Consider the following 24,301-nt stretch of genomic DNA (forward strand, 5'->3'; position numbering starts at 1 on the left):
ATGATATCTAGATACAGTATAGTACCTAGTTAGTTGGTACATGGTGAGGATAATACCAGGGTTAAAATAGGGCCATAAATTGCTGTGATCTCTGTCTGTTCCAAAGGTGGGTCCAGTGCTCCAGCGGTCAGGACAGCTGCAGAGGAAGGCATCCTCCCAGAGAAGCTGTTTCCTGGGGGTGGAGACCTTGGAAGAGCTCACCTGGGAGAACTGGGATCTGGGTGGGGAGTTCACCAAAACCCTTTTCCTGAAGAACGTCCACAGCAAGTTGCAGAAGCTACACTTCAGGTGAGTCTGGTGGTGGAAGGCAACAATTATGAGACAGAGTGCACAGTTCTAATAAACAAACCCTTTATATGTTAAAGTCAGCAGCAACATTAAGTGGATGAAGTACCAATTGACTACCATTAAAACACAAAGCTTAAATTAATGTTTTCCTCAGACCTCCTGTGTCCCAGTTCTTCACCACCCTCTTCCCTCAGCTAATCGTCCTCAGTCCAGGAATGTCCTACTCCCTGCCTGTCACATTCCACCCGCTCGACAGGGTACGTATCTACTCCCCCTGGGCAGAGTGGGGGAATGCATAGGGATGCTTAGGGAGCACTTTGTGTCACTAAGATCCCCATAGTGAAATCTACAATCGACAATGAAATCCATGGAACTATTTATCAACTAAATCATTCATTTCTGCTCATTCTTGATCTTGTCCTCTCATTGGTGGCAGTGTGAGTACCAGGACAGTATTGAGTTCCAGAGTAAGAATGGGTTATTCCAGGTGTGTCTGCGTGCCACCATCCCTCGCCACACCCTGGAGATACCTGACTCCGTCCTGCTGCCTCCCTGTGCTGTGCACCACTCCTCTCAGTCAACCTTCCTGTTCCGCAATGCCAGGTAACAGACAGTCCCACCAGTGACTGCTTGGGCTGTCTAAGATAGGAGACGAATCATGTTAAAAATATGGGTTCTTGTTTATGTGTAAGTACATTTTATGTGTGCCTTACTGTGCCCCTCTCTACCATGGTCCCTGGTTTGTGTGTGTGTGTGTGTGTCCCTTTCAGTAAGCTGCAGACAGGATTCCAGTGGGAGGTGACCACTCCTTTCCAGCTGTCCCCAGACCGAGGAGTACTGGGGCCTGGACAGGAGTGCCGTGTGACTGTGGTCTTCCGGCCACAGGAGGCGCTGGTGTACCAGAGAGAGGCCAGCTGTGCGTTCGGGGATGACGGGGAGACCACCTGCACTGTGCTCCTACAGGGCATATGTGAGTGGCAGCTTTGTGGCGTCATTCTGTCCATCATTCACTGTATAAGGAACAGGAAAGTTTCCCAAAAATATACTCATGCTACATGCCGCACACGCTCTGACATCCGCTGCCTATATAGTGGACAGCAGAGATCTACATGGACTGGTGATCTGTTAAAGCATTGCCTTGACGGTGTTTTGTGCTTGTGTTTTCTTCAGCTAAATACCCATTCCTGGAGATCAGTGCCCCTGGCCAGGAGGAGGGCTGTAAAGTGCTGGACTTTGGCAGTGTGGCCGTCAAAGCCTCTGTGGAGAAGCACTTCGAGATCCTCAACAAGTCTTCAGTGAGCCAACACACTCTCTTGCCTGTGATATATACACAGATAGACCTATTTCTCACTTTGATCATTGTAAGGATGAGAAGTCTGTCAGAAGGCAGGCCAAGGATGCACGACAAGGAAAAGGGTTGACTTGGTTTATTAGCACGACGTCTGATCACACCATCAGTCCACAACAGAGTGATTAGCATGAGTGAAAACTCTGTCTCTCAAGACGTGCTTATATACATTAGCTGGACATGTTCAAACATAGAATGCACAGACTCGCTTCCTTAAAAGGTCTCACCGATCAGCAAAGTGATACAGTAGAACAGACAAAAACAGGTGAACAAGTCGTAACTCACATAAGCCCTATTTGTGCATGTTTCGCTCCCTACTGTCTCCTCAGAGTCTGGCCCGAGTGTGTTCCATGACTGTATTTTGCTCAGTGAGGGGCCTCACTGTATGACCTCTTGACCTCACGAAGACCCAAGCTTCATGTACATAGAAAATCTGCATATCAACCATTCTGTCTGTGTCTGTCTTCCTCTCCTCCCAGATGAGGGCATCCTTCAGTCTGTCCAGGTTCAAGCGTCCTCCTCTGTCTCACTCAGTGTTCCAGTGTTTGGTGGAGAAGGGCGAGGTGGCTGCGCGCTCTGCCGTCAGAGTACCTGTGTCCTTCTGCCCCGTGTCTGTGGACACCAGCTGTGTGGACTACCTCTCCCTCACCTGCCCAGGGGGTCTCAACAAGACCCTCCTCAAACTCACTGGCAGCTGCATAGGTAGGCACCGTATGTCACTCCAGCATGGATAAGCACCCCTCCCCTGATTCACCTTGTCTTTTTGCTCTCCTGCAGGCCCACAGGTGTGTCTGTCCTCATCTGTACTGGACTTTGGCTGCGTGGAGCAAGGGGAGGAGTCTCTGCGGTCAGTGGACCTGGTGAACACCTCCTCCGTCGAAGCACACTATCAGTTCGACCTGGACGGGGAGGGCCACAGCGTGTTCTCCCTCCAGCCAGCAGGGGGTACCCTGCCCCCCTACAAGCGTGTGAGCCTGAAGCTGCTGTACCGCCCGACCCACCCCATCGCCCACCACAGGAGGGTGGCCTGCCTGCTGCTGCACAGGGTCAGCGTTCACCCTCTCGCCCTCGTTCTCTCTCTGTGGAGCTCATATGGGTCACCCTCTCCACATTCTGCTTCAGCCATGATAAGAACTGTTCTGATATCATCTGTGCTAGTTCTGAGGATGGCCATTGATGCTGTCATCCTGTGGATCTCTCTCGGGACAGGAGCCTCTGTTTCTGGACCTGATTGGCACCTGCCACTCTGAGCAGCTCAAGCCTGCCATCTTCAAACCCAAACACCTGGTTGTGTACCAGCATCACCTGGCCCGTGGCCTCACCCAGTACCCCCCAGACATGCTCAGTGCCATGCTGGCAGAGGGCAAGCTCCATGTGGACCAACAAGGGGCGCTGGTCCTACCTGAGGTACATTTGTGGGGAGGGGTAACTTGATTCTGCCCAACGCCTAACCATAAAGTCATATGCCAGGAATAACTTAGCCCTTAGCCTCTTCTGCAGGACCTAGCCATGGAGCCTGCTGGTCCGGAGACAGTCAGTGTGGCAGTGCCAGCCAGGGCTTTCACAGCGAAAATCCCCATGGAGGAGTACTACCAAAGCTGCTCAGGGGGTAAACGTCATGAAGGAGGAAGTGGGGAGGGGCCCGGAAGCCATGTGACCTTAGAGCCTCCTAAACTGATGTTCCACCCCGGCTCCACCTCCCTGCCCGTCGCCATCACCAACCACACCAAGGGCAAGCTCAGGTACTACACCCTGCCGTGGTGCCCCACGTGCTAGGCTCAGTCACAACCACACCAAGGTCAAAAAAGGAATGAAGTTGTGTTCTGTTTTCCAGCGTGTTGTGGACCCCTGCTGCAGACTCACCCTTCTCTGTTACACCATCATCATGTGACTTGGGGCCCCTGAAGTCAACGTCTTTCAGGGTCACCTACACACCCAAGCAACACAACACCTTCCATGGCGGCCAGCTGGAGTGTTTTTCTCTGTACAAGGTAAGATTTGTAGAGCCTGTTTCTAATGGTCAGATAATGGGAAGTTAAAGGGCTACAGATTAGTCCACTACGACAAAATCGATCCCTTTTGAAACATCTCTGTGTTCCTTAAAGGCAGAGTCTACTTTCTTGCCAGGTGTTGAGTGACCATCGCCATGTGGAGGACAGCACCATCTGCCCCTCCTGGTGTCTGACTGTCAGGGTCATAGGTCACTCCTTCCTGCCTGGCAGAGAGCACTTTGTCCCCCGGCTCTCCCTGCAGCCCCCCCAAGTGGTCAGGAAAAGCATAACACACACGTCCGAAAACCCACCACCACACTCCACAACGGCCCGGGTACATATTGCAGTGTGTTTCTCTGTGTGTGTGTGTTTCTACCCATCCCTCCCTTTCAAGGTGTTCCCCGGCCTGAGCATGGAGTTCTACCGCACCGTCCTGCTCCAGAACACCGGTGCCCTTCCCCTGATCTACATCCTGGACCCGGAGCAGAGCCCGTCTGTGTGTGTGTTTCCCTCCTGCGGACTGGTCCACCCTGGACAGCACCACATCCTCGCACTCAGGACCACCCCTTCTGAGGACAATCCCCCAGAGCTGCCCCTAACCCTGCGGCTGAATGCAGACCCCAAACACACTCAGGTACACACACATCCACACACACACACACTTTTGTTATTCATCGTACAAGTGATCCATTTATGCATATATGTTAAGTGTGCGTGTGTGTGTGTGTGTAGGAGCTGAGTGTGGTGAGCCTGGTGGAGAAGCCACGTGTGTGTTTGGAGGGAGACGGGAGTCTGTTCTTCAAGCCCACCGCAGTGGACTCCTGTTCCCAGCGCCTCTACCGGATCAGGAACTTCAGCAGGCTGCCTCTGCAGTTCAAGTGGATGATCTCCGGATCGGACCAGCAGGTCATCGCTGTCAAACCAGACTCAGGGGTCCTGCAGCCCAACGAGAGCTCGGTGAGACACAGAGACAGGTGGTGGTTGATCTGCTAGCTGTTTGGATGACACTGTAGGTGAACTAGCCTGGCTCTTGTAGGTGCAGATGTGGTCCTTCACTCCCATGGAGGAGATGGGGTACAACCTCAAGCCCAGCCTCACCTTCTGGCCAACCCAGATGCCGGATTGCAGGAAGTGCCGCCTCCCTCTTAAGATTGTAGGGACGGCCTCCGAGGGCTCGATTCAGGTGAGGCTCTTTTATCGCTTTGGTGCGTGTGGGTGCGTGTGTATGTTCTAATTTGTATTTTTCTTCTGCCCAGGTTGAAAATCGAGTGCTGGAACTGGGGGAGGTGTTGGTGGGGGGCTACAGGTCCTTTGAGATTCCCCTGGTCAACAACGGAACCTGTGCTGTCAGCTTCTCTCTGAGTGTAAAACAGAACCAGCTGGACCCTGGTCCAGCCCACAACACTTCTTCTGAACACAACGGTACCACCACAGCTAGAAGGCTGCATGTTTCATACCAGCTGTTACTTCACTGTCATTAAACTAGATGTCAGACCTAATGTCAATACTCTCCAATACTACAGCATATCCACATACCAGATAGATGGGTTTTATTTATTTATATCATTTTCCAGCCCTGGAGCTGGACTCAGAGAAGGGTACCATAGCAGCCAGGTCCAGACTGCTGGTGCGGGCCACAGTGAGGCCTGCCAGGCGGGCCCAGTACTCCTGGACTATCAGCTCCCAGATCCTCAGCTCCAAAGGTGAAGCTTGACCCATCACCTGTGTCTCTCTGTCTGGGTTACATTCTCCCCTCGGTCCGAACCATCTCTATCCCCCTCTCTCCCCTCTCTCCCCTCGCTCCCCTCTCTCCCCCCTCACCCTCCCTCACCCCCCCTCACCCCAGAGCGTGTGCTAGCGGAGCCCCAGGCGGTGTGTGAGGTTCGAGGGGAGGCCGTGTTCCCCATCCTGGAGGTGAGTGACATGCGCAGCAGCGGCAGTGCGGAGCGGCTCAGCAAGCTGCAGCTGTGGAGCCTCTTCTCCCTGGACGCCCTCAACGCCCACCTGAGCCGCGACCCTGCGCGCTCCGAGCTCACCTACCGCCTGCCCACCCGACACAGGTCAGGACCAGCGACACTCCACCCATGTAATTGTATGGGGGTCAAATGGCTGAGTGGTTAGGGAATCGGGCTATTAATCAGAAGGTTGCCGGTTTGATTCCTGGCCGTGCAAAATGACGTTGTGTCCTTGAGCAAGGCACTTCACCCTACTTGGCTCGGGGGAATGTCCTTGTACTTACTGTAAGTCGCTCTGGGTAAGAGCGTCTGCTAAATGTAAAATGTAACTAGACGCGTCGGGCGGTATCGCGATCAGGTTCCTTGGAGAGAAAGAGGGGCTTCGATAAATGTATTTTTATGTATGACGAAGTTGTTCTGACCCTGCAGTCTGCGACGCTGTCCATCCGTCTTCACGGCGGCCATGTTGGATTTTAACTTTGGCGCGGCACCGCTGGGCTCTGAACCCTCGTGCATGCTGCTCATGTTTGAAAACACAGGCAGCGTCCCTGTAGACTGGTGAGACCCACTGCCTAACTCACACTCATACTGGAAACCCCACCTGGATGGAATGTTATTAAGACTCTCTCTTCTTCTCCCCCGCAGGTCATTCCTGTTCCCAGAGGACCAGCAGATAGAGCTGGAGTACTGGGCTGACACTGTGGATTTCAGCCCGTCAGAGCTCCACCAAATGAAGGTCCAGGACAACAGGCTGTTCAGTGTCAGTCCTCGCACTGGCAGACTGCTGCCTGGCCAGCAGAAGGCAGTGCAGTTCAGCTATCGGTCAGTTTGGGGGTTTAAGCGAGTGACCGTTAGATGCCAACGTGCAGAAGATGTTGTGGGAGTCATGTTCTATCTGTCCTCAGGCATGACTTTGCTGGGACCGACCGCCTTCCTGTCCTCTTCAAGCTGTCCCACGGCAGGGAGATCCTGGTGAGCCCTCAGCCCTTAGGAACAACCCATGATCAGGTCAAGTGGACACGGTTCACAGCTGTTGTTTTTCTTTGTGTGCATCGGCTGTAGTTGAACTTCATGGGAGTGACGGTGGAGAGAGACAGACACTATCTCCACTTCACCTCCAGCAAACACGTCTTCTCCCCTGTGGCCATCGGAAGCTTTAGCCCCCCCATACAGGTCAGACACCCAAGGATGGATGGATGTATTTTGACCCGTGCCTTTGGGATGTCCATCCTCTCACCCTGGTCCCTGTGTCCCCCCCCCCCCCCCAGGTGTATGAGCTGTATAACGGAGGGGCCGTCTCCGCCAGGTACCAGCTGGACACAAAGGCCCTGGAGAAGCTGACTGCTGAGAACTTTGACCACCTGGTCCTGCAGTGTCTCAACCCCCAGGGAGAGGTGCTGCCTGGGAGCTCCGCCCAGATAGAGTGGGTCTTCTCCCCTCTGGAGGCCAAGGCATACAGCGTGAGTTCTAACCTCCCCTCCAGCCCACATCCAGCCGCTCCTCACCCTCCCGCCCTCCCCTACCTGGCTGGTAGAGCTGAAGCAGAAGAGATTCGGTGTCTAGATGTAATATATAGTCTGTGTACAGTATCAGTGATGTGAAATAGAGAATACGGTTTGGACAGTCCATACAGGTGCGGTCCACCCAGCTTAACCAGGCAGCATCTTCTGTGTGTGTGTGTGTGTGTGTGTTTTCAGGTGGATATCCCTATCCATGTCCTGAATGGAGACTCTGTACTTATGACGTTTGAAGGTTGTGGGTTTGATAAACAACTCCTGGGAGACTCGGTTCCTCTACAACTCCACGAAACCTACCCGTCAGTTCCCAGTACTCAGAGAGTGCCCTTACCTGGCCAGGTAGGTCACACAAAGCCTTTTGGGAAATGTAGTGTTTTGATTTTGATGTTGTCACATGGGTCTGTTCTTTCATCACGATTCACCAAGTGGTTGGTGTGTGTGTGTGTATGGGTACACGTGCACATGAGAGTGTATGTGTGTTGATGTGTGCCTGTGTGTGTGTGCACACAGGTGGTGTTCCTGTCGGAGGAGCGGGTGTCTCTCGGGGACGTCCCGGTGTGTACCAGATCCACCCGGATCCTCTTTCTCACCAACGTCTCCCGCACTGACACGGTCTATTACAGCTGGAACCTGGCCGACCAGCAGGTACAGCTGTCTGGGCCTTTGTCTGTCTCTTCCCTGGGAGTCAGATGGCTGAGCGGTTAGGGAATCGGGCTATTAATCCGAAGGTTGCCGGTTCGATTCCTGGTCGTGCAATTTATGTTGTGTCCTTGGGCAAGGCACTTCACCCTACTTGCCTTGGGGGAATGTCCTTGTACTTACTGTAAGTCGCTCTGGATAAGAGCGTCTGCTAAATGACTAAATGTAAATGTTTGGTGAGCTGTGTTTCTCGAGGTGACTGACTGTGTGGATGTGTGTGCAGGCGGTGCAGATCCAGCCAGAGTGTGGCACTCTGGCTCCAGAGGAGAGCGCGCTGTGCATCCTTACTCTGCAGACCTCCTGCAGCCCCAAATTCTACCAGATAGACCTCAACTGTGAGGTCAGCACACACACACACACACACGTTTGTGTGGGTATCTGTTTCTGTTTCATTCAAAATCCTGTTTTCCCTAACCTTAACCCAAAAACGTATCCTGAACCCTAAACCTTACCCCAGCTCTTAACCCTAAAACTATCCCTAACCCCTGCCCCACTCCCACACATTTAAAACCCAAACCCAAAACCCATGAAAATAGATATAGCACTTGAATTTATGAGGACCAAGAACAAGTTCAAACTAAACTTGTCGTCCTCATCATCACCAGGTGACTCTGGAGGAAGAAGTGCTCCGGTACCAGCATGCTTTGCAGCAGTGGGAGGAGGAGAAAGAGAGGCAGAAGAATGAGTTCACCCTCACAGAGAAGGAGCTGCAAGATCAAGCCCAGAGACACACACACAGCAAACTTCAGGTCAGACACTTATTCACAATTATATGATGATCATCTCATGAATCCTTATTTCTTCTACTACTAACACCAATGCCTTGTCATGGCGCAGGAAGGTGAACAAGCTCCACTGAGATCTGCCACAGCAGTCAGGAAATACAAGGTAAGGTCAAACATTTAGACAAAGTAGATATTGTTGCGTTCAGTTTCACATAAGGTCACCCTATTCTCCCAGCAGTCACTCTCTGAACTCTGAACATTAGCACGCTCAGTTTCTCCTTCCTCTGGCTTCCTCTCCATCTCCCCATCCAGACCCTGCCCCCTATCCGTGCCAGCACCAGCAGTTACCTCGTAGGAGTGCCCTGTGCCAGGCCCACCCGGGCGGAGAGGCGGGCCCAGAGAGAGGCTGCCAGCGCGTGGAGGCGGCCGGAGCCCCCCCAGGCGGCCCTGCTTCATCTGGGGGTGACGGCCCGCTCTCACTCCCTGCTGGAGTTCCAGACCTTCTTCCCCTCGCTGCTCAACACTCATTATGTGTACAGGTACAGTGGAACACGCCATCAGCTCTGTTTAAGTTCCTCAGCTTAGAGAATCATAGTTAAACATTCAGTAAAAGTCTTAACTACCTTTATACTAATTAGACATGAGTGGAAAAAGATGTTGTCAAACCCTCAAATACTTGATGGGTGGGCTTGATTTAGTTCACCAGAAGCAATTGAAGAGACTGTCTCATGCTCCTAGTCAGGTGTAACCCTGGATACAGTTGGGTGAACTTTGACATTCGGTCTCCTCCAGGTCGTTCCAGCCCAGCGCCCATCTCTCAGTGCCAAGTCCCAGTAGCGCCCCCTCTGTAGACCTGCCCCCACTCATCCACGGTCCAGAGAGAGAGATCCTCACATTTATCCTCCCCGCCATTCTGAGGTAATTAGACCCCCACCTTCACCCTAACTAAAGCCATCACCTAGATCACCGCTTCTTTAAGGGGACGTTTCTTGACTTCTAGGGATGCAATGCATGGCACATCTTTTTTTCTGGGGACCCGACCTGTACTGGCTAACCCTCCCCCACCTCGTTCTCCATCTCTCTTTCTCCATCTCTCCAGGAGTTTACAAGAAGACCCCTCCTTCCACCAGTCTCTGGTCAACACGGTGTCTGAACCTGTCCCCTACTTTATCCAGATCAAAAAGAGCTCCAACCCCACAGCCTCTCCCTCCATGACCTCCACCCTGGATCCCACTGCTGCTGGGGGCTCTGCCCCCCCAAACCCTCCCTCCAGCCCTCCTCCTCCTCAGCGGTTGCAAGGGGGGGCAGAGCAGCTCCCAGAGCTTCCAGATCCCCCTCCAACTCACCAGCTGGATGTCCAAAAGGCCATACGCAGGTTAGCTGGGACTCAAACCTTCCTGGTTTTACTGGTGTTACGTGTTTCCAGAAAGATGATAGCGCGTCGTTCAAGCTTTTGTTCATTGTGCTCCATCTCCCTGCCGTCCAGGTTTCCCAAGTTCAGTGACCTTGTGGAGGAGGTTCTGTTGAACACCATCCAGAACCTGATGACTGAGGCCTTCCGGGGTGAGCTGGTGCTCACCGCATGCCCTCGCATCATCGCCCTGCCACCGGTCTCTGCCAGGTGGGCTCTCAACACCAGTATTGACTTAGGCGCCCTGGATTTTAAAACATGTAAACTTGGTAGCAGATGCCTTATGGCTGAACGGTAGTCATTACCTTTCTTCACATATGGATGGTTGTTGTTTTCTAGGAAGAACGGCTGTGGATTCAGGAGGGTTTTTTCCCAAGGTGTGGCTGATGCTGAGCCGAACAGGGAACCCAAAAAACCCCAGGCCATCAGTCCTGCGCCCCACCTGACCCCCCCCTTGAGCCTGCTGAACAACCTGTTACCCCCACCATCCCACAGTCCCCCCACACAGACTGACCTGCTACACCACTGAAACAGACTGCATCCCCAGTCTGGATGACCTTTTCACATGAATCATTTGATATGTAGTAAAATAGACATGTTTCTAAGAATTCAGTAAATTCATCCTTTCTCTTTAAACTGTATCCATTCCGATTCACTTCTAAGCTTAGCCGGCATGTATCTCTGTATAGTTTACAGCCGTTACTGGACTAAATCAATAAAGGATGTTCATGGGATTCAATTCATAACTCACAAATAGATTAAGACAAAAAGCCAGATGATAACGGAAGGTTTTATGTTTTTTTGTAAAAGTTTATTAAAAAGGAATTTAGTCCACAGTAGTTAAGACTTTAGCGCCTACAATATATAAAAAAAAGTGTACACCCCAAAAAGCATTAAAACAAAATGCCTGGATAAAAGGGATAAATAAAACTAGTTTTTTTTCAACATTAAAAAAACACCAACTCTGAATAGTATGAATGAATGCATCGCACTGTCGAGCCATCGTAACTAACTACAGTGTTTCTGTGTGCCCTTCCCTAAAGAAGAAGCAACAAATGAAAATGAGAAGGACAAATTAGGTCATAGAATCAACACCAGCTTACATGGTGTGCTGAGCCTGGGGCCATGTCTGTATTTAGCCTCACAGACAGGTCGAGTTGGCTACAGCACTTACAGGAGGAGGCAGCCAGGAAACCGCAGGGTGTTGTGGGAATATCATGCAAATGCTTGCATGGCAGACAGTGCTTGGTTTTAAAAAGGGAAGTTTACTGGAATAGTCCCATCCAAACTGGCAAGAGTTTTTACAGTCTCACCTGACTCTAGAGTAACATCTCCGATCAGAGGAAGAACTCACCTCACCCTCAGAGTGAGGACAGCTTACTGGAAGGCACTGGGGCATGCTAACCTGCACTTTCACTGGAATGTCTCCAGGGGCGTTCATAAAAACATGACATAAAATCAGCGATCTGAACAGTCAAATAAACAAACTCATGGAATGCTTGTGAGGACCAGGGAGATTGATATGGGGGGTGGGGGCTGACTGTGGTGGGTGTGGGGACCGCAGGCCCAGGCCGTTTCGTGAGGCGTCAGGAAGGTGTGGAGGTGGGGAAGAAGCAGCAGGATAAGGGTCGTAAAGAAAAGGCTGCGTTTGAATCCATTCAACTAGCTTCCTTCCCTCGTCTCCTCGCCTCCTCCCTCGGCAGAGACATGGTGGCCTAAAGCAGCACTGTGGAGACTTATTAAACGTCTTATACACCAGCACTGTTACTGATTAAAAAGGAAGACATGGAGAGGAGGCTAGCTGAGACTATGGAGGGTCAGCCATAGTTGGAGCACTAATAGGTGAATGCACAGGATGTGGCAGGGTAGGGGGGGCTGACAAGCGGTAAGTCATATCCCCAGGAGGAGTCTTCTCTCCTGGCCATGTCTCCTCTCCCCTCTACTCTGTGGGGCTCTGGGCATCTGCTAGCAGCTCTGGTCTCAGACACTCGATAGGGCACTGGATGTTCTGGAGGAGAGAACGGGAACGGAATCAGACGGTGTTTTCACTCCGGTAAAAGAGAGACGTACAAGTCATTGGTCCAGCCAACCCACCAGTTTGCGCAGGGCGTTCTCTCTGTAGCGGTTGAAGGCGTCGGAGTGGACGGGCTGGAGGAGGTCTACGTCCACCTCCGTCTGGCCTCCTGGCCTCCGGCAGTTCTCACAGCGCCAGCCCTGAGAGGGGTAAGAGACATGAATACAAACACACACCCAGCACACTCACACACAGTACAAACACACACAGCCCACACACACACACAGGTTCCTGGCCCACCTGTTGGCCTCCATAGCAGGTGCAGGTACAGATGGCTCCCAGGTATTCCTTCTGCCACTGGTTGCCCACCTGGTACATCTTCCCATCGTCGTAACAAGTTGATTCATCTACAGCACCAGACAGGAGAACATGGGGTTATACACCTCAAATCATTATTAACATGTACCGTAATGACTGATGAGATAGGTGAGACACATACAGTAAGATAAGACAGATAGATATAGCATGTATGTGTGTGTGCGTGTGCTTTGTTAGACTCACGTGGTTCACACTTGAACTCTCCCTTGCCGTTGCCCAGGCAGGTGCAGCTCATCATGTGACCGTTCTCAGCATGGCGGTCCCACTTCTCCCCGATGCGGTAGTTGTTTCCGTTGTCATGGCACCATTCTGTCCGGGAAGGGGGGGGGGGGGGGGGGGTGGCCAGGGCAAGGTAGAGTTGGGAGAATACTAGTCAGAAGGCATCAGATGTACTGTATTTTCCAGGCAGGTCAATCCACAATGTCGCTGAAACACCATATACACTTCTGCTATCTGGACATTCTGTGTTGTTGCATCCTCTTGAACAGACCACAGGTATCCCACTCCTTGGGACTGAAGGCTTAGATTGGACCAAATTCATCACATACTCATTCACACACACACACACACACACAAGTCATGTGAGGCTGTTGACTTATGACCTCAGCAGTCATTCATGATGGCAGTCTCAGAGTTTAGTATCGTCTGGTTACAGACTGACAATACAAACCTGAGACTCAAGCTTAGCTGGCAGCGAGCCAAACCCCTCTACGGCCATGTGACCCTTTCTCACATATGGCGCCGAGAATGGGAGCTAGCATGGGCAGACCTCAGCTATATCTAACTCTAATGGTGCTATACATCAAAAAAAGGTATCAACGATTACCATGTATTTTATATAATTGGACCTGATAAAAGGGTTTAATAGCAGTCGAATTAACACCAGGTCAGCCCATGCTAGGATTGATTACATGTAGTGTTGCAAAGCATGCTGGGATGGGTTTAGTCACTCACTGGATGAATCACACCTGAAATGGCCGCTGCCCAGCCCCAGACACCTGCACCAGAGTTTAAAGCCTGTCTCAGACATGCGCTCCCACTCGGAGCCCACCTCGTGGTAGGTGGCGGTGAAGGTGTCGTAGCACACGTCCCTGTTGGAGAGCACATCACCGGGAACTGACCCGAGAGAGGGAGGAAGAGAAAGAGATCAATTATCATCTGCACATTAAAAAACGTTACTTTATGTAAGCCCTGAGACTGAGAGAACAAGGCAACAATGGTAAACCGGAGAGCAACTGGGCGATCAGTTTATAAAAAACGCCTTTTCTAATGCGGGTTGCGTCAATGTCTTTTTTTTTTTACCAGCGTTGCCGACGGTGACCACCTCTTCCAGGATCTTCTCCTTGTGCGAGCCCCTGGCGGCCTCCACGATCACGTTGTAGGACGCTCCGGAGGTCAGACCCACCAGGGTGGCGCTGGTGGACGTGCCGGGCAGATGAATCTGAGGGGGGGGGGGGGGGGGGGAAACGGCCAGTAAGGATTCTATGTGTGTGTGTGGGTGTGTGTGTGTGTGTGTTTAACTATTCTTCTATGGAGCAGAAATCCCATAAAAAAATAGAAAAACTGCAAAAATGTCACTTTTTCTTTAAATTGTCTTGGTCCTCACAAGTTCAATTGTTATTTTTAGGGGGGTTATTAGAATTAGTGTTAGGGTTATAATTACATTATGTGTTGGGGTTAGGAGTTTCAGATAGTTTTTGGATTAAGGCATGCACCAACCTGGATGCTCTTCTCCTCCAGGTGGGTTATGGGATTACACGACACCAGGTACTCTGTGCTGTGTGGAACAGGTTGCCAGGCGATGGTGGTGTGGGTCTGTGCCTCCTGCGTCATGCCCGTCTCGTTGTCGGGGAAACCGAATGGCAGGCCGGGCAGGGGTCCCTCGCTGACGCGGACCAGGGGCACTCTCTGGCCGTCCGGGCCTGGCACAGGCACGTAGATCAAGGGCTCACGGAGGTGGGGCCGCTGGGAGTCTCTGCCTCCGTTGGGGCCCAGATTCTGGTACTCTGTGTAGATGTGTTGGCCCTGCTGGCCCAGGCCGTCCTGGCCGCCTGTACCGACCAGCTGCACGTGGTTGTTGTCGCGGAAGTTGCTAGCGGAGCAGGTGCAAGGGAGCAGGCGTTATAAAAAAGAACAAAGTCATGCAGTTGTGCTCAATATGTGGGTCCGAGGGGGGTCTTACTTCTTGTCGTTGAAGCCGTCCTCGGGCACATCCAGGATGTCAGAGGTGGGTTTGTTTGGCATGGGCAGCTGTGGCATCAGCAGCTGAGATTCAGGCTCTGGCAGAGAAAGGCGGGCGTCAGGGGCAAGGCAGCAGGTTAGGGGGCAGCTGCATTAGCAGCACTAAGTCAGCAGAGGGCGGCAGAGTCCTGATCAAGCCAAATACAGTTGTGCAACTACGTTGAAGCCGTAAACACGAGAACTAGCGCCTCCTCAACCCCTCAGCTGGTTAGGTCTTACAAAAAGCACAGAAGCTGAGCTGACCTTACAACTGGGTATTAATAGATAGCCTGCATAAGCCATGGTTACAACAGACAAGGACTCAACACCACACAGTTACACTGAGATTGACCTACAAACGGTCCTTTCCAAACTGGGGGTTATTGTCAATAGCAAGTATGGGCTGTTGACTGTGCTTACGAGTTCTAGCCTTGCCCACTAGAGGTGTGCTCCTCAGGGCATTCTGCAGGGCCACTATCTTGATGATGTACTCAGTTCCTGGTTTCAGACCTACGAAGGGAGAACAACCGAAGATGAGACGGACACACAGAGTGTTCTACAGGGGCTGTGAAGTGACCAATCGAGTGGCTGGCATACCCGTGATGGTGGCGTAGCTGCGAGAGGAGTGGGGGCGGGGGGTGAGCTCCCGGGGAACGCCCCCGGCCTCCTCGTAGGTGACGTAGTAGCCGCTGACCGCGGGGCTCCTGGACGGCTCCCAGGTGAAGGACACGCTGCTGTGCGTCAGCGAGGTGAAGCGGATGTTGGTGGGAGGGACCACAACCGGCTTGGCTGGAGGGACACACACCCACAGACAAGGGGAGCCTGAGTTAGTCACAGCTTACAGGCAGAGGACTGGATCAGAGAGCAAGGTTATGTACAGGTGGCGAAGGGAGCTTGGGCCATGGTAGACTCAGGTGGTACCTGTGGTGGCAGTGAGGGTGAAGGGGGAACTGCGCCCATTGCCATTCAGAGTGTAGATGTTGATCTTGTAGGTAGTGCCAGGCTGCAAACCTGTAGGATACACACATATGTTACATAGATACCTGGGATAGCATGAGAACAGCCTGCTGTGTGAGTGAGAGACAGAGAGAGAGAGAGAGAGAGTCTCATACCTGTGAAGCTGTACAATCGTGAATCTGGGGCGATGGTCCTATGGATGGGGGTCATGCTGCCGGTGGTGGGCGTGGCCTCAACCAGGAAGCCAGAGATGGTCTCAGTCTTGGAGCGCCAGGTTAGGGTGATGGAGGAGTCCTTCACGTCTGCGATGCGCACGCGACGAGGAGGGCTGATGGCTGACATGTGCAGGTGAAGATGGGAGGGAGAGAGGTGGATGCAGAGGATGAAAACATTCCCACAGCATCACTACTGACTGGCTGACGTGGCTATTGTTCATTCGACGATGGAAAGGTGAACTTGGCCAATAGCGGATCTGGCTCCAGTGGGAGAGAGAGTTGGAAGGGGAACTCACTGTCCAGTGTGGTGACTTCCCCTTGGACAGGTCGGCTGGTCAGAGAGTTCTTCAGAGCATAGACCTGCACCTCATAGGTAGTTGCAACCTAGAGAGAAAGAACAAGAGACAGAGAGAGAGGTAGATTAGTAGAGAGGAATCAAATACCCGAGCTAGCCATATAAGCACCTTACATTTACATTTAGTCATTTAGCAGACGCTCTTATCCAGAGCGACTTCCAGTAAGTACAGGGACATTCCTCCCGAGGCAAGTAGGGTGAAGTGCCTTGCCCAAGGACACAACGTCATTTGACACAGCCGGGAATCGAACCAGCGACCTTCTGATTACTAGCCCGATTCTCTAACCGCTCAGCCACTTGACTCCTTCTTCGCTGAAGTGATTTCTTCTCTGCACTGTCCTCAGCTGCAGGTCCAGTCTGTGATCTTCCCCCTCACTGTAAATGACTAGGCTGGAAGACAGCGCGTGGCTTCAAGTCGACTACTGGGTTCAAAACCACTACAGAGGACACCCACAGGGCTGCGCTTCAATCCAGACCCCCGGTCTCTCCAGTCCACCCTTACTCACTCATCATCTTTTGTTGTTGTGCACAGTCTGAGATGAGTGGGCATATGTAAACCATACCCTCATGCAGGGCAGCCTGCAGTGAGCTGCTTTGGCATGACCAAGTCTAACACATCTGTGTAGAGAAGTGGACAAGGCCTAGTCAGAGGACGTTTGGTTTTGGAATGAAGCACAGCCCTGGTTAGAAACCACAATAGAGAGGGAGCTGCTCGGTTGAAGGCCCAGCCACAGCAGAAACCAAGGCTATAGCTGGACAGCTGCAGCGAAAGCAGGGCTCTCATTAAGGGCGGCCTGGGTCATAAAGCAGCGGCCAGGAAACAGACAGCTCTGTAGCAACAGCTGCTGGAAAGGCATTCGCATCCAAAATACTTTTCCTTTTAGCAAATGGTAAAAGTCTATGGTTCAGCCTCAAGGACATAAAACAGGCCATAGTCATTTGTAAAACAAAATCTGACATCAGCTCTGAATGACATGAAGGCTATTCTAAAAACACTGGTCACCTTCACTCCCTCACACACACACACTTATGTCAGTGTTTACCATTAGTCCGGGGATGTGGACCTGGGCAGTGTCAGGTGCCACATTGATCTCCTTGGTGGGGCCGGTCTTGCTCTTGGGGTTGACGACCACACGGTACCCCGTCAGACTGGCGGTGGGCGTGGTCCAGGTGATACTGAAGGAGGTGGGGCCAACCTGGGAGAACTGCAGGTCTGTGGGAGCAGGGATCGCTGCAGAGGAAGGGAACACAAGGTTGGAGGAGGTGGGCTGCATCCTCAGTATCTTCACTAGGGTCTGTAGTATGGTGAAAGGTTCCAGAGATAGAGGCAGTATGTAGAGATGATAGAACATGCCACGCCATGGAACAGGAAACCTATCTGGACTAACCAGCTGAAAACTTCCATCTACCTGTGGCCTGTGTCCCCACCAAGGCAGGGCTGGCTGTGCGGTCATGCAGGGCGATGACCTTCACCGTGTATTCGCTTCCAGGTCGCAGGCCGTGTATTTCTGCCGACTCGGCGTCTCCGCGGGGAGCGGGGCGCAGCTCTCTCTCGCCCTCCTCGGAGCTGGAGTACAGGACGCGGTATGAGGTCACCACGCCGTCAGGGCTGTCCCACACGATGCGCATGGAGGTGGAGTCAACATCTGAGAAGGTCAGGTCCTTGGGACGGTCCACCACTGGAAACGGGAGGGGGGAGGGGGGGGGGCCTCTGTTTAATTTCCCTCCAGCTTCATGCAGTGGAAAGCATGGTCTACATGGAGTCCATTTTCAGTTCCAAGATGAAATACTCACTGGTAACTACGGTCTCGACCAGGGGTGGGCTCTCTCCGTCCTGTCCCAGAGCGTACACACTCACGATGTACTCCACCGTGGGCATCAGTCCTGAGAACGTCATCTCTGTCTGGTCTGGAGAAAAGAATAGCACCCATGAACTACAACTGTAAACTACAAGGACCAGCCCAACACCAACAGGTTTCTCAAGTTTCTCAAGCCGCACGTTATATAACCAGTAAAGATGAATAATTGTTGACCGAAGAGTTGCCCTTACCTGGGGCGACCACCTCAGTAAAGGAGGGGCCCTGTCCGTTGCGGGGGACGCCGGTCACCCTGTAGCCCTGGATGGGCCCCTGGGCGGGGCTCCAGCGCACTGTGATGGAGCTGTCTTTCACATCCGTCACCTCCATCTCGGACGGAGATTCAATGTCTGCAGAGACAAAACAAGTGGGACAGATAGCAGAGTTAAGAGACCATGATGACCAGTAATGAAGTCACAGCGTGTATAGTTACAGTGGGTGTGTTTTAAAGTGTGTGTCTGTGTGTATGTGTGTTCAGTACCTGTCTTGTGTGTGACGTAGATGGGGGTGCTGGAGGCAGGGCTGTCTCCTCTGCCGGTGACGGCGTACACAGTGACGGTGTACTCAGTCCCAGGCCGGAGGTGCTGTATGGTCGCGGTGGACTGGGAGCCAGGGATCGTGAACTCCTTGGTGGGGCTGTTGCCTCCTGGGGGGGGGGGGGGGGGGGGGGGCGGATGGCAACATTAACACTGTGCGTCTGGGAGTACTTTCACATACTTGCGATGCAGTGGGTCTCGATGATAGATAACAAGCTAGGCACGCGAGATCTCTCCAAGTCTATCTTTAGGTGGGAACTGAGAGTTGTATTCAAGGTAACGGCTCACCAGACTCTCCATGGGTGATCCTGTAGTACCGGACGGTGACTGAGGGGGCGTCCCAGCGGATGGTGATGGAGGTGGGGGAGGAGGAGACCACCTCCAGGTCTGTAGGGGCATCAGAAACTGGGGAGAACACACACACACACACACACACACACACAGATGGAAAAGGCTTTGGATCACGGTTGCCAAAAACACATGACAACAACAGCACAAACACGAGAGGATGGTAAGAAGGGAGTTTGGGATAACGACAAGGGTGAGAGAAAGTAAGTCTGTTCTTACTGGTTTTCTGCTCTCCGGTGAGGGGCTTGCTCTCCAGGCGTGCGCTGACAGCGTAGATGCTGACCTGGTACTCTGTCTCGGGGGTCAGGCCGGTCAGGGTGAAGTGGTTCCTGGAGGGGGGCAGCCTCTCGTCCTTGGCCCGGCCCCCGCTGGACATCTGATAGCGCAGGCGGTAGCCCGTGATGGCGCCCTCTGGAGGGTGCCAGTGCACGGTGAAGGAGGTGGTCAGGATCTCGGAGAAGCGCAGACCAGAGGGAGAGTCCAGAGCTGGCGGAGCAGAGGGAGACATCAGGTCATGCCGCGGCACTGTGCGCCAACAGATGAAATACTGCAACAATAAATGACATGTTGCGCTTATGACGTTTGTATGACAGGTGGCGCAACCTACCGGTTTTCTGATTTCCCACGAGTGGGGAGCTCTCACGCTGCTCGTACACACACACCACGCTCACCAGGTACTCTGTGTTGGGTATCAGGTCTACGGGGGTAACACACAACAGAGATCAGAGGACCGGACAGCCGCCCTCAAGGATAGGTTTGTGTGTGTACGGTATGTGTGTGTGTGTGTGTGTGAGAGAGAGAGAAATCTCTTACTCCTCAGGACCACGCTGTTGGTGTTGTCTTCCACCCTGGTCTCAGTGGTGTCATCGTCCTCGTCGATGGGGTGGTACCTGACCAGGTACTCACCGATATGGGCGGGGTTAGGGACAGCGGGCCTGGACCAGCTAAACTGCAGGGTGTTCGGACCCACCTCTCCAAACAGCAGGTCTGTTGGGGCTGGGACAGCTGTGAGAGGGGAGAGAGAGAGGCAGAGGAGAAGGAGAAAGAGGATTTGGGAAGGAATAGAAGGATGGAGACTATATCAGTATATCCTGAGAGGGATTCTTTTAAAGAACCAAGACGGTGTGAGCTCAGGAGATTTAAAAGGTAAAAAGGAACAGCGTGCGCACTGGCTCGTGGGACCGCAGTTTTACGATACCTTGAAAGTGCGGGAACAAACGCGGTTTGGAAGGGGAGATCAAACAAACCACAGCTTGTGATGCTAAGATGAAGAAACAGATGAGCTGGGGCCCAAGAACACACCCCTAACCACAACCATCTGGCCCAGACGCATCACTCACACACAAACACACACACACACACACACACACACACACATAGGCTCATATGGTTCGCTTATTCACCAGTCTGCTGAGTGAGGGTGGTGGGCTCGCTCTCGCCACTCTCTGTCAAGGTGATGACGCTGATGTCATAGCCGATGCCGGGCTCTAGGCCGTAGATGGTGTAGTAGCCCGACGTGGGCTCCACCCTGTCCTCGAACATTGGCACACTATCGCCCGCCGCCACCACGGTGATCCGGTAACCGGTGACGGCGGTGTAGTTGAGCGGGCTCCAGCGCAGGCCAATGGTGGTGTCGGTCACGTCCACGAAGCTGAGGTCTGTTAGCTGAGGCACGTCTAGTCAGGTTAGAGAAGCAGGGAGAGGAGGACGAGAGGAGATGTCGTCAAATGTGATACTCTCTCTCACGTATCACATCTATAACATCGAGACGGTTAGTTGACGCAGCGACCATCCCGAAAGACAGACACTGAGTGACAGAGAGAGCCGGCGGTAGCATGATCGCCATGACACTGACAGAGGACAGCTCCACCATCATCACAGGCTTTTGGATCATCACTGTTCACATCAGACGAGACTGATGCAAGCGACAGGAGGACTGGGGGGTTCAGCTTTCAGCTTCCCTTCCACAGGTTACGGTTAAAAATGAATGGAGGGGAAGCTGATCTCAGACCAGCACCTACAGACCACTTTACCCTGGAAACGACTTAAACCCTAACTCCACCCACCCCACCCCCCTCCCCCCCGGTCTGATTGTGGTGTCAGCGATGTCGTAGAGGTGAGAGGTTACAGGCGCCGGCCCCTGGCCACGCCTACCTTGGGTGATGGTGGTGGAGACTGGGACACTCTCCATGCTGTCTTTGACGGTGAACACGCTGACGTTGTACTCCACGCCCGGACTCAGGTTCTCCAGGGTACACGAGTTCTGGTCCGCCTTCACAAACTCCTCCAGTGAGTTCCCGCGCTGCCCATTGGTCGGGTTGCATGTCACTCTGTAGCCAGTGATGTCTGGTTGGTTGATTGGATGGCACGTTAGAGAGGGAGAGAATGTGAGGACAGTGGAGCGGCAGTTGGAAGAAAGATCTAAAACTAGAGGATGACAGATGAGGATTGAGGTTCCATATTCGCTCCGAGAGTAGAACAGCGATCAGGGGTGTGTACCTGGCGTTGACGCTCCGTTCCATTGGACGTGGAGCTCTCCTGTGTCCGGATAGGACTCCAGGTTCAGGTCAGTGGGTGGTGACAAAGCTGGAGGGCAGGCAAGATGATTGGTTAAATCATTATTGTATTTCCTCCAATGCGGTTTCTTTATGTATTGAAAGGTGCCGTGTCTAATGCATGTAAATCATTCTGCCTGGCTTGTCCCTTCGCCTGACACTTACATGTGACGACTCGACGTGTGACAGGGTTGCCCTGCTCCTCGCCGTTGAACATTGGCTGGACGCTGTAGGTGTACTCCACGCCGGGCGTCAGGCCAGAGATGTAAATACTGCCCGAGCTGGAGGTCACGTCCCTGGGAGCCTCTCCACCCTGACTGGGCCTCACTGTCAACTGGGGTTGAGACACACACACACACACAGAGGGCAGAGTTGAGAGGTTAAGTCTTTCCAAACAGCATGTTTGCCATAGAAAAATCTCAACTGTTGTGTGACATACCTGAACAATTTAGAGATGACACTAGAGGCTGCATTCACTGTTCTGGGTCGGGCTAGACCTATAGGTGCTACTCTAAATCTAGCTTCATCCCTAAATAGACAACCCTGGAATGGTCTAGGGGAGATGACTCAAATGATGATGTCTCCAAACCAAGCTCTGGACTGATCAGATATCAAATCCCTGTGTTAATGGGTTGCACATCATAGTTTGCACTTCCTGTGTGTGTGAGTGTTCCGAAGACTTGTACCTTGTATCCAATGCGGGGTACGGGGCTCCAGGTGATGATGATGGAGCTGTCAGTCACGTCCGTGTTGAACCGAGGGGCGTTGCCCATGGGTGGGGCTAGGGTGGAGGGGTGGAGACAGGGAGGGTCAAAGGTCAGGGTTGGTATCTTAACAGATAATAGCCCAGGAGTCTCCGAGGGCTTAAGAGAAGACGTGATGAATCACCAGCAGACATTTATGGCCATGTTTATGTTTAAGTTGAGAATGTGCTGGAAGAGCAGCATTGGGTCATGCTTGAGGCACCAAGACCTGTCTGGGATGGGATTGTCCAACGATAGGAGACGTGGTGAGAATGAGCAGTGAATAACAGCAAATATATACAAACTTTCATAATATATATATAACTATTTTATACCCTAAAAATAAACCTATTGAAACATCTTGCAAGCTTTCGAGACCCACCCCTCGCTCCCATTCATACTCACCGGTGGAGAAGGTGGCGAAGGCGCCCTCGCTGAGGCTGTTGTCCTGCTCGGTGTGCAGCGTGGCGGTGTACAGGCTGTCGGGGCGCAGGTTGAGCAGGGTGTACTGGGTCAGCCTGATAGGCAGGCGGAGCTGCTTGGGGTTGGAGCCCTCCACAGTCAGGAAGAGACGGTAACCCGTCACCCTGGCCCTGGGAGCGGACCACACCATCACAGCACTGTCCTCGGTCACGTTAGTGAAGTGGACGTTGCCAGGGGAGTCAGGCTCTGGAGAGACACCAGAAACACACTGGTTCGTGACTGTGCTACAGTGTGTGTGTGTGTGTGTGTGGGGGGGGGGTGCAAAATTAACCATCCCAACTTGACCTGTCCCAAAATGTAAATTGTTGTGTTTTTAGCATTTTGACACCATGGGTCTAGGTTATTTGCAACACAATAGTAATCCATACAGTCGTGGGGCTCAAATCAATGTCTGAATGTCAAGATGACTTCACATTACTCTTTTGAAAGTGGTTGAACGGCCGATAACGGGACCCACATGGGTAATGTAACTGCCAAAAAAAATTGATTTAATTAATCGTTAATTTAGAGCCCTGTGTGTGTGTGTGTGTTAGTCAGAGAAAGATGTGATCCTCAGACAGCACTCCTGCTGTAAGGCCCACGTGTGTGTGTGTGTGTTTATGTGTGTGTGTGTGTGTGAGGTTGTCTGTGTACTCACTGGTAGCCTGCTCCCCCACCAGTGGCTGGCTGGCCTCCGAACCCTTCAGGGTGTAGATGGTGAACCGGTAGACCGTCCCAGGCTGCAGGTGGGTCACCTCAGCGTAGCCGTTGTGAGTGGTAGGCAGCTGCATCTCTCTCTGGGGTTTCCCATCCTCATCCACAGGGGCCACGGTGACGCGGTAGCCGGACACCTCAGCAGCGGGTCCCGTCCAGGTCAAAGTGATCTTCTCGTCGGTCACCTCAAAGAACTGCAGGTCTGTTGGGGAATTCACCTCCTCTGAGGATAGAAGAGAACCAGGGAAGATGTCAAACACGGTTTGAAATGAATGGTTTATGGAAAGCTGTGTTTTTGAACCTTATGTGTGTTCGAGACAACCCCCCCCCCCCTCTTATTTTCCCAAGGTTCCTCCTAGATGCTTTCTGAAGCCCAGTTTCATATGGCTGACAGCAATAAAATAAAAATAAAACGTTTAGTTAGACAAGGAGAACCCTCATAACACAGACTGGCAAACCACCCTACCATGGAGAATAACACACTAGAAAAGGACCGGCAGTGTGTTTTCCCTCTGCTATGCTGTTTGAGCAGCTTTCAAACAGATAACAGTGATCACAGAGGCAGAGGGAGGAGCGATGGCAGAACCATCTGAGTAAACTGAGACATCAAACCCAGGAGACGACACCCTGGATCAAGTGGACAACCTGAGGTCATGGAGTCATCACATTCCTGGGCAGCTTGAGAGAGACAGAGCAAGGCCGGAACAAGACAACATCCTCCCAACCTCCACCACAGGAAGGGAAAGGGTGAGGGGGGGGAGGGAGGGAGGGAGACACAAAGACAGGGTGAGAGCGAAAAAGGAAGAGCGGAGGGTAGGGGGAAGAGAAAAGACGATAGAACAGAGTGAGAGAGAGAGAGAGAGAGAGAGAGAGAGAGAGTGCAGTTCTCTTTTTTGCCCTCAATGATTTGTCATTGGGCGTTTAACAGTCCGAAACAGCAGGGGTCCAACTCGTCTGTCCAAAGAAGCTACACACAAATCGATCATCACCCTATTTGGCCACACACACACACAC

At 52.5% G+C, this 24,301-nt stretch overlaps 2 protein-coding genes across 2 annotated transcripts in view; one reads left to right on the plus strand and one right to left on the minus strand.

The window, feature by feature from the left end:
- cfap65 (cilia and flagella associated protein 65) lies at nucleotides 1-11,178 on the plus strand. The gene is made up of 33 exons (XM_062456227.1): nucleotides 1-21; nucleotides 107-288; nucleotides 443-545; nucleotides 725-891; nucleotides 1,059-1,258; nucleotides 1,459-1,583; nucleotides 2,116-2,338; nucleotides 2,414-2,682; nucleotides 2,846-3,043; nucleotides 3,137-3,378; nucleotides 3,471-3,627; nucleotides 3,764-3,901; nucleotides 4,022-4,261; nucleotides 4,360-4,584; nucleotides 4,664-4,810; nucleotides 4,884-5,049; nucleotides 5,202-5,330; nucleotides 5,474-5,687; nucleotides 6,012-6,140; nucleotides 6,228-6,404; nucleotides 6,488-6,554; nucleotides 6,645-6,755; nucleotides 6,851-7,042; nucleotides 7,280-7,438; nucleotides 7,610-7,744; nucleotides 8,022-8,138; nucleotides 8,404-8,547; nucleotides 8,636-8,686; nucleotides 8,836-9,062; nucleotides 9,316-9,441; nucleotides 9,623-9,898; nucleotides 10,010-10,144; nucleotides 10,274-11,178. Exons 1-33 carry the CDS (start codon nucleotides 1-3, stop codon nucleotides 10,461-10,463), a joined length of 5,382 nt encoding a protein of 1,793 aa, XP_062312211.1. The 3' UTR covers nucleotides 10,464-11,178.
- The window catches only part of fn1a (fibronectin 1a), a 23,162-nt gene continuing 9,579 nt past the window's right edge, over nucleotides 10,719-24,301 (minus strand). Inside the window, exons 18-46 of the mRNA XM_062456752.1 lie at nucleotides 23,232-23,510; nucleotides 22,517-22,780; nucleotides 22,055-22,149; nucleotides 21,534-21,702; nucleotides 21,313-21,399; nucleotides 20,968-21,159; nucleotides 20,217-20,489; nucleotides 19,627-19,818; nucleotides 19,421-19,510; nucleotides 19,033-19,299; nucleotides 18,754-18,870; nucleotides 18,411-18,575; nucleotides 18,124-18,279; nucleotides 17,868-17,981; nucleotides 17,483-17,752; nucleotides 17,117-17,304; nucleotides 16,015-16,102; nucleotides 15,659-15,838; nucleotides 15,468-15,557; nucleotides 15,144-15,335; nucleotides 14,967-15,056; nucleotides 14,509-14,605; nucleotides 14,046-14,418; nucleotides 13,629-13,767; nucleotides 13,281-13,442; nucleotides 12,510-12,635; nucleotides 12,249-12,355; nucleotides 12,029-12,148; nucleotides 10,719-11,942 (exon numbers count right to left, since the gene is read on the minus strand). Coding sequence (XP_062312736.1) covers nucleotides 11,874-11,942; nucleotides 12,029-12,148; nucleotides 12,249-12,355; nucleotides 12,510-12,635; nucleotides 13,281-13,442; nucleotides 13,629-13,767; nucleotides 14,046-14,418; nucleotides 14,509-14,605; nucleotides 14,967-15,056; nucleotides 15,144-15,335; nucleotides 15,468-15,557; nucleotides 15,659-15,838; nucleotides 16,015-16,102; nucleotides 17,117-17,304; nucleotides 17,483-17,752; nucleotides 17,868-17,981; nucleotides 18,124-18,279; nucleotides 18,411-18,575; nucleotides 18,754-18,870; nucleotides 19,033-19,299; nucleotides 19,421-19,510; nucleotides 19,627-19,818; nucleotides 20,217-20,489; nucleotides 20,968-21,159; nucleotides 21,313-21,399; nucleotides 21,534-21,702; nucleotides 22,055-22,149; nucleotides 22,517-22,780; nucleotides 23,232-23,510 — 4,751 coding nt within the window. The 3' untranslated portion in view covers nucleotides 10,719-11,873. The remainder of the gene's footprint in view (nucleotides 11,943-12,028; nucleotides 12,149-12,248; nucleotides 12,356-12,509; nucleotides 12,636-13,280; nucleotides 13,443-13,628; nucleotides 13,768-14,045; nucleotides 14,419-14,508; nucleotides 14,606-14,966; nucleotides 15,057-15,143; nucleotides 15,336-15,467; nucleotides 15,558-15,658; nucleotides 15,839-16,014; nucleotides 16,103-17,116; nucleotides 17,305-17,482; nucleotides 17,753-17,867; nucleotides 17,982-18,123; nucleotides 18,280-18,410; nucleotides 18,576-18,753; nucleotides 18,871-19,032; nucleotides 19,300-19,420; nucleotides 19,511-19,626; nucleotides 19,819-20,216; nucleotides 20,490-20,967; nucleotides 21,160-21,312; nucleotides 21,400-21,533; nucleotides 21,703-22,054; nucleotides 22,150-22,516; nucleotides 22,781-23,231; nucleotides 23,511-24,301) is intronic.

The sequence above is a fragment of the Osmerus eperlanus genome, chromosome 3 (genome assembly GCF_963692335.1).
Source record: "Osmerus eperlanus chromosome 3, fOsmEpe2.1, whole genome shotgun sequence".
Classification (NCBI taxonomy): Eukaryota; Metazoa; Chordata; class Actinopteri; order Osmeriformes; family Osmeridae; genus Osmerus; species Osmerus eperlanus.

Excerpts from the sequence above, each read along its gene's own strand:
- cfap65 (XM_062456227.1), top strand. The coding sequence starts at position 1 with ATGATATCTAGATACAGTATA. Across the intron at positions 3,379-3,470 it reads CACACCAAGGGCAAGCTCAG|CGTGTTGTGGACCCCTGCTG; the intron begins GTACTACACCCT and ends TCTGTTTTCCAG. Across the intron at positions 4,811-4,883 it reads CCTCCGAGGGCTCGATTCAG|GTTGAAAATCGAGTGCTGGA; the intron begins GTGAGGCTCTTT and ends TCTTCTGCCCAG.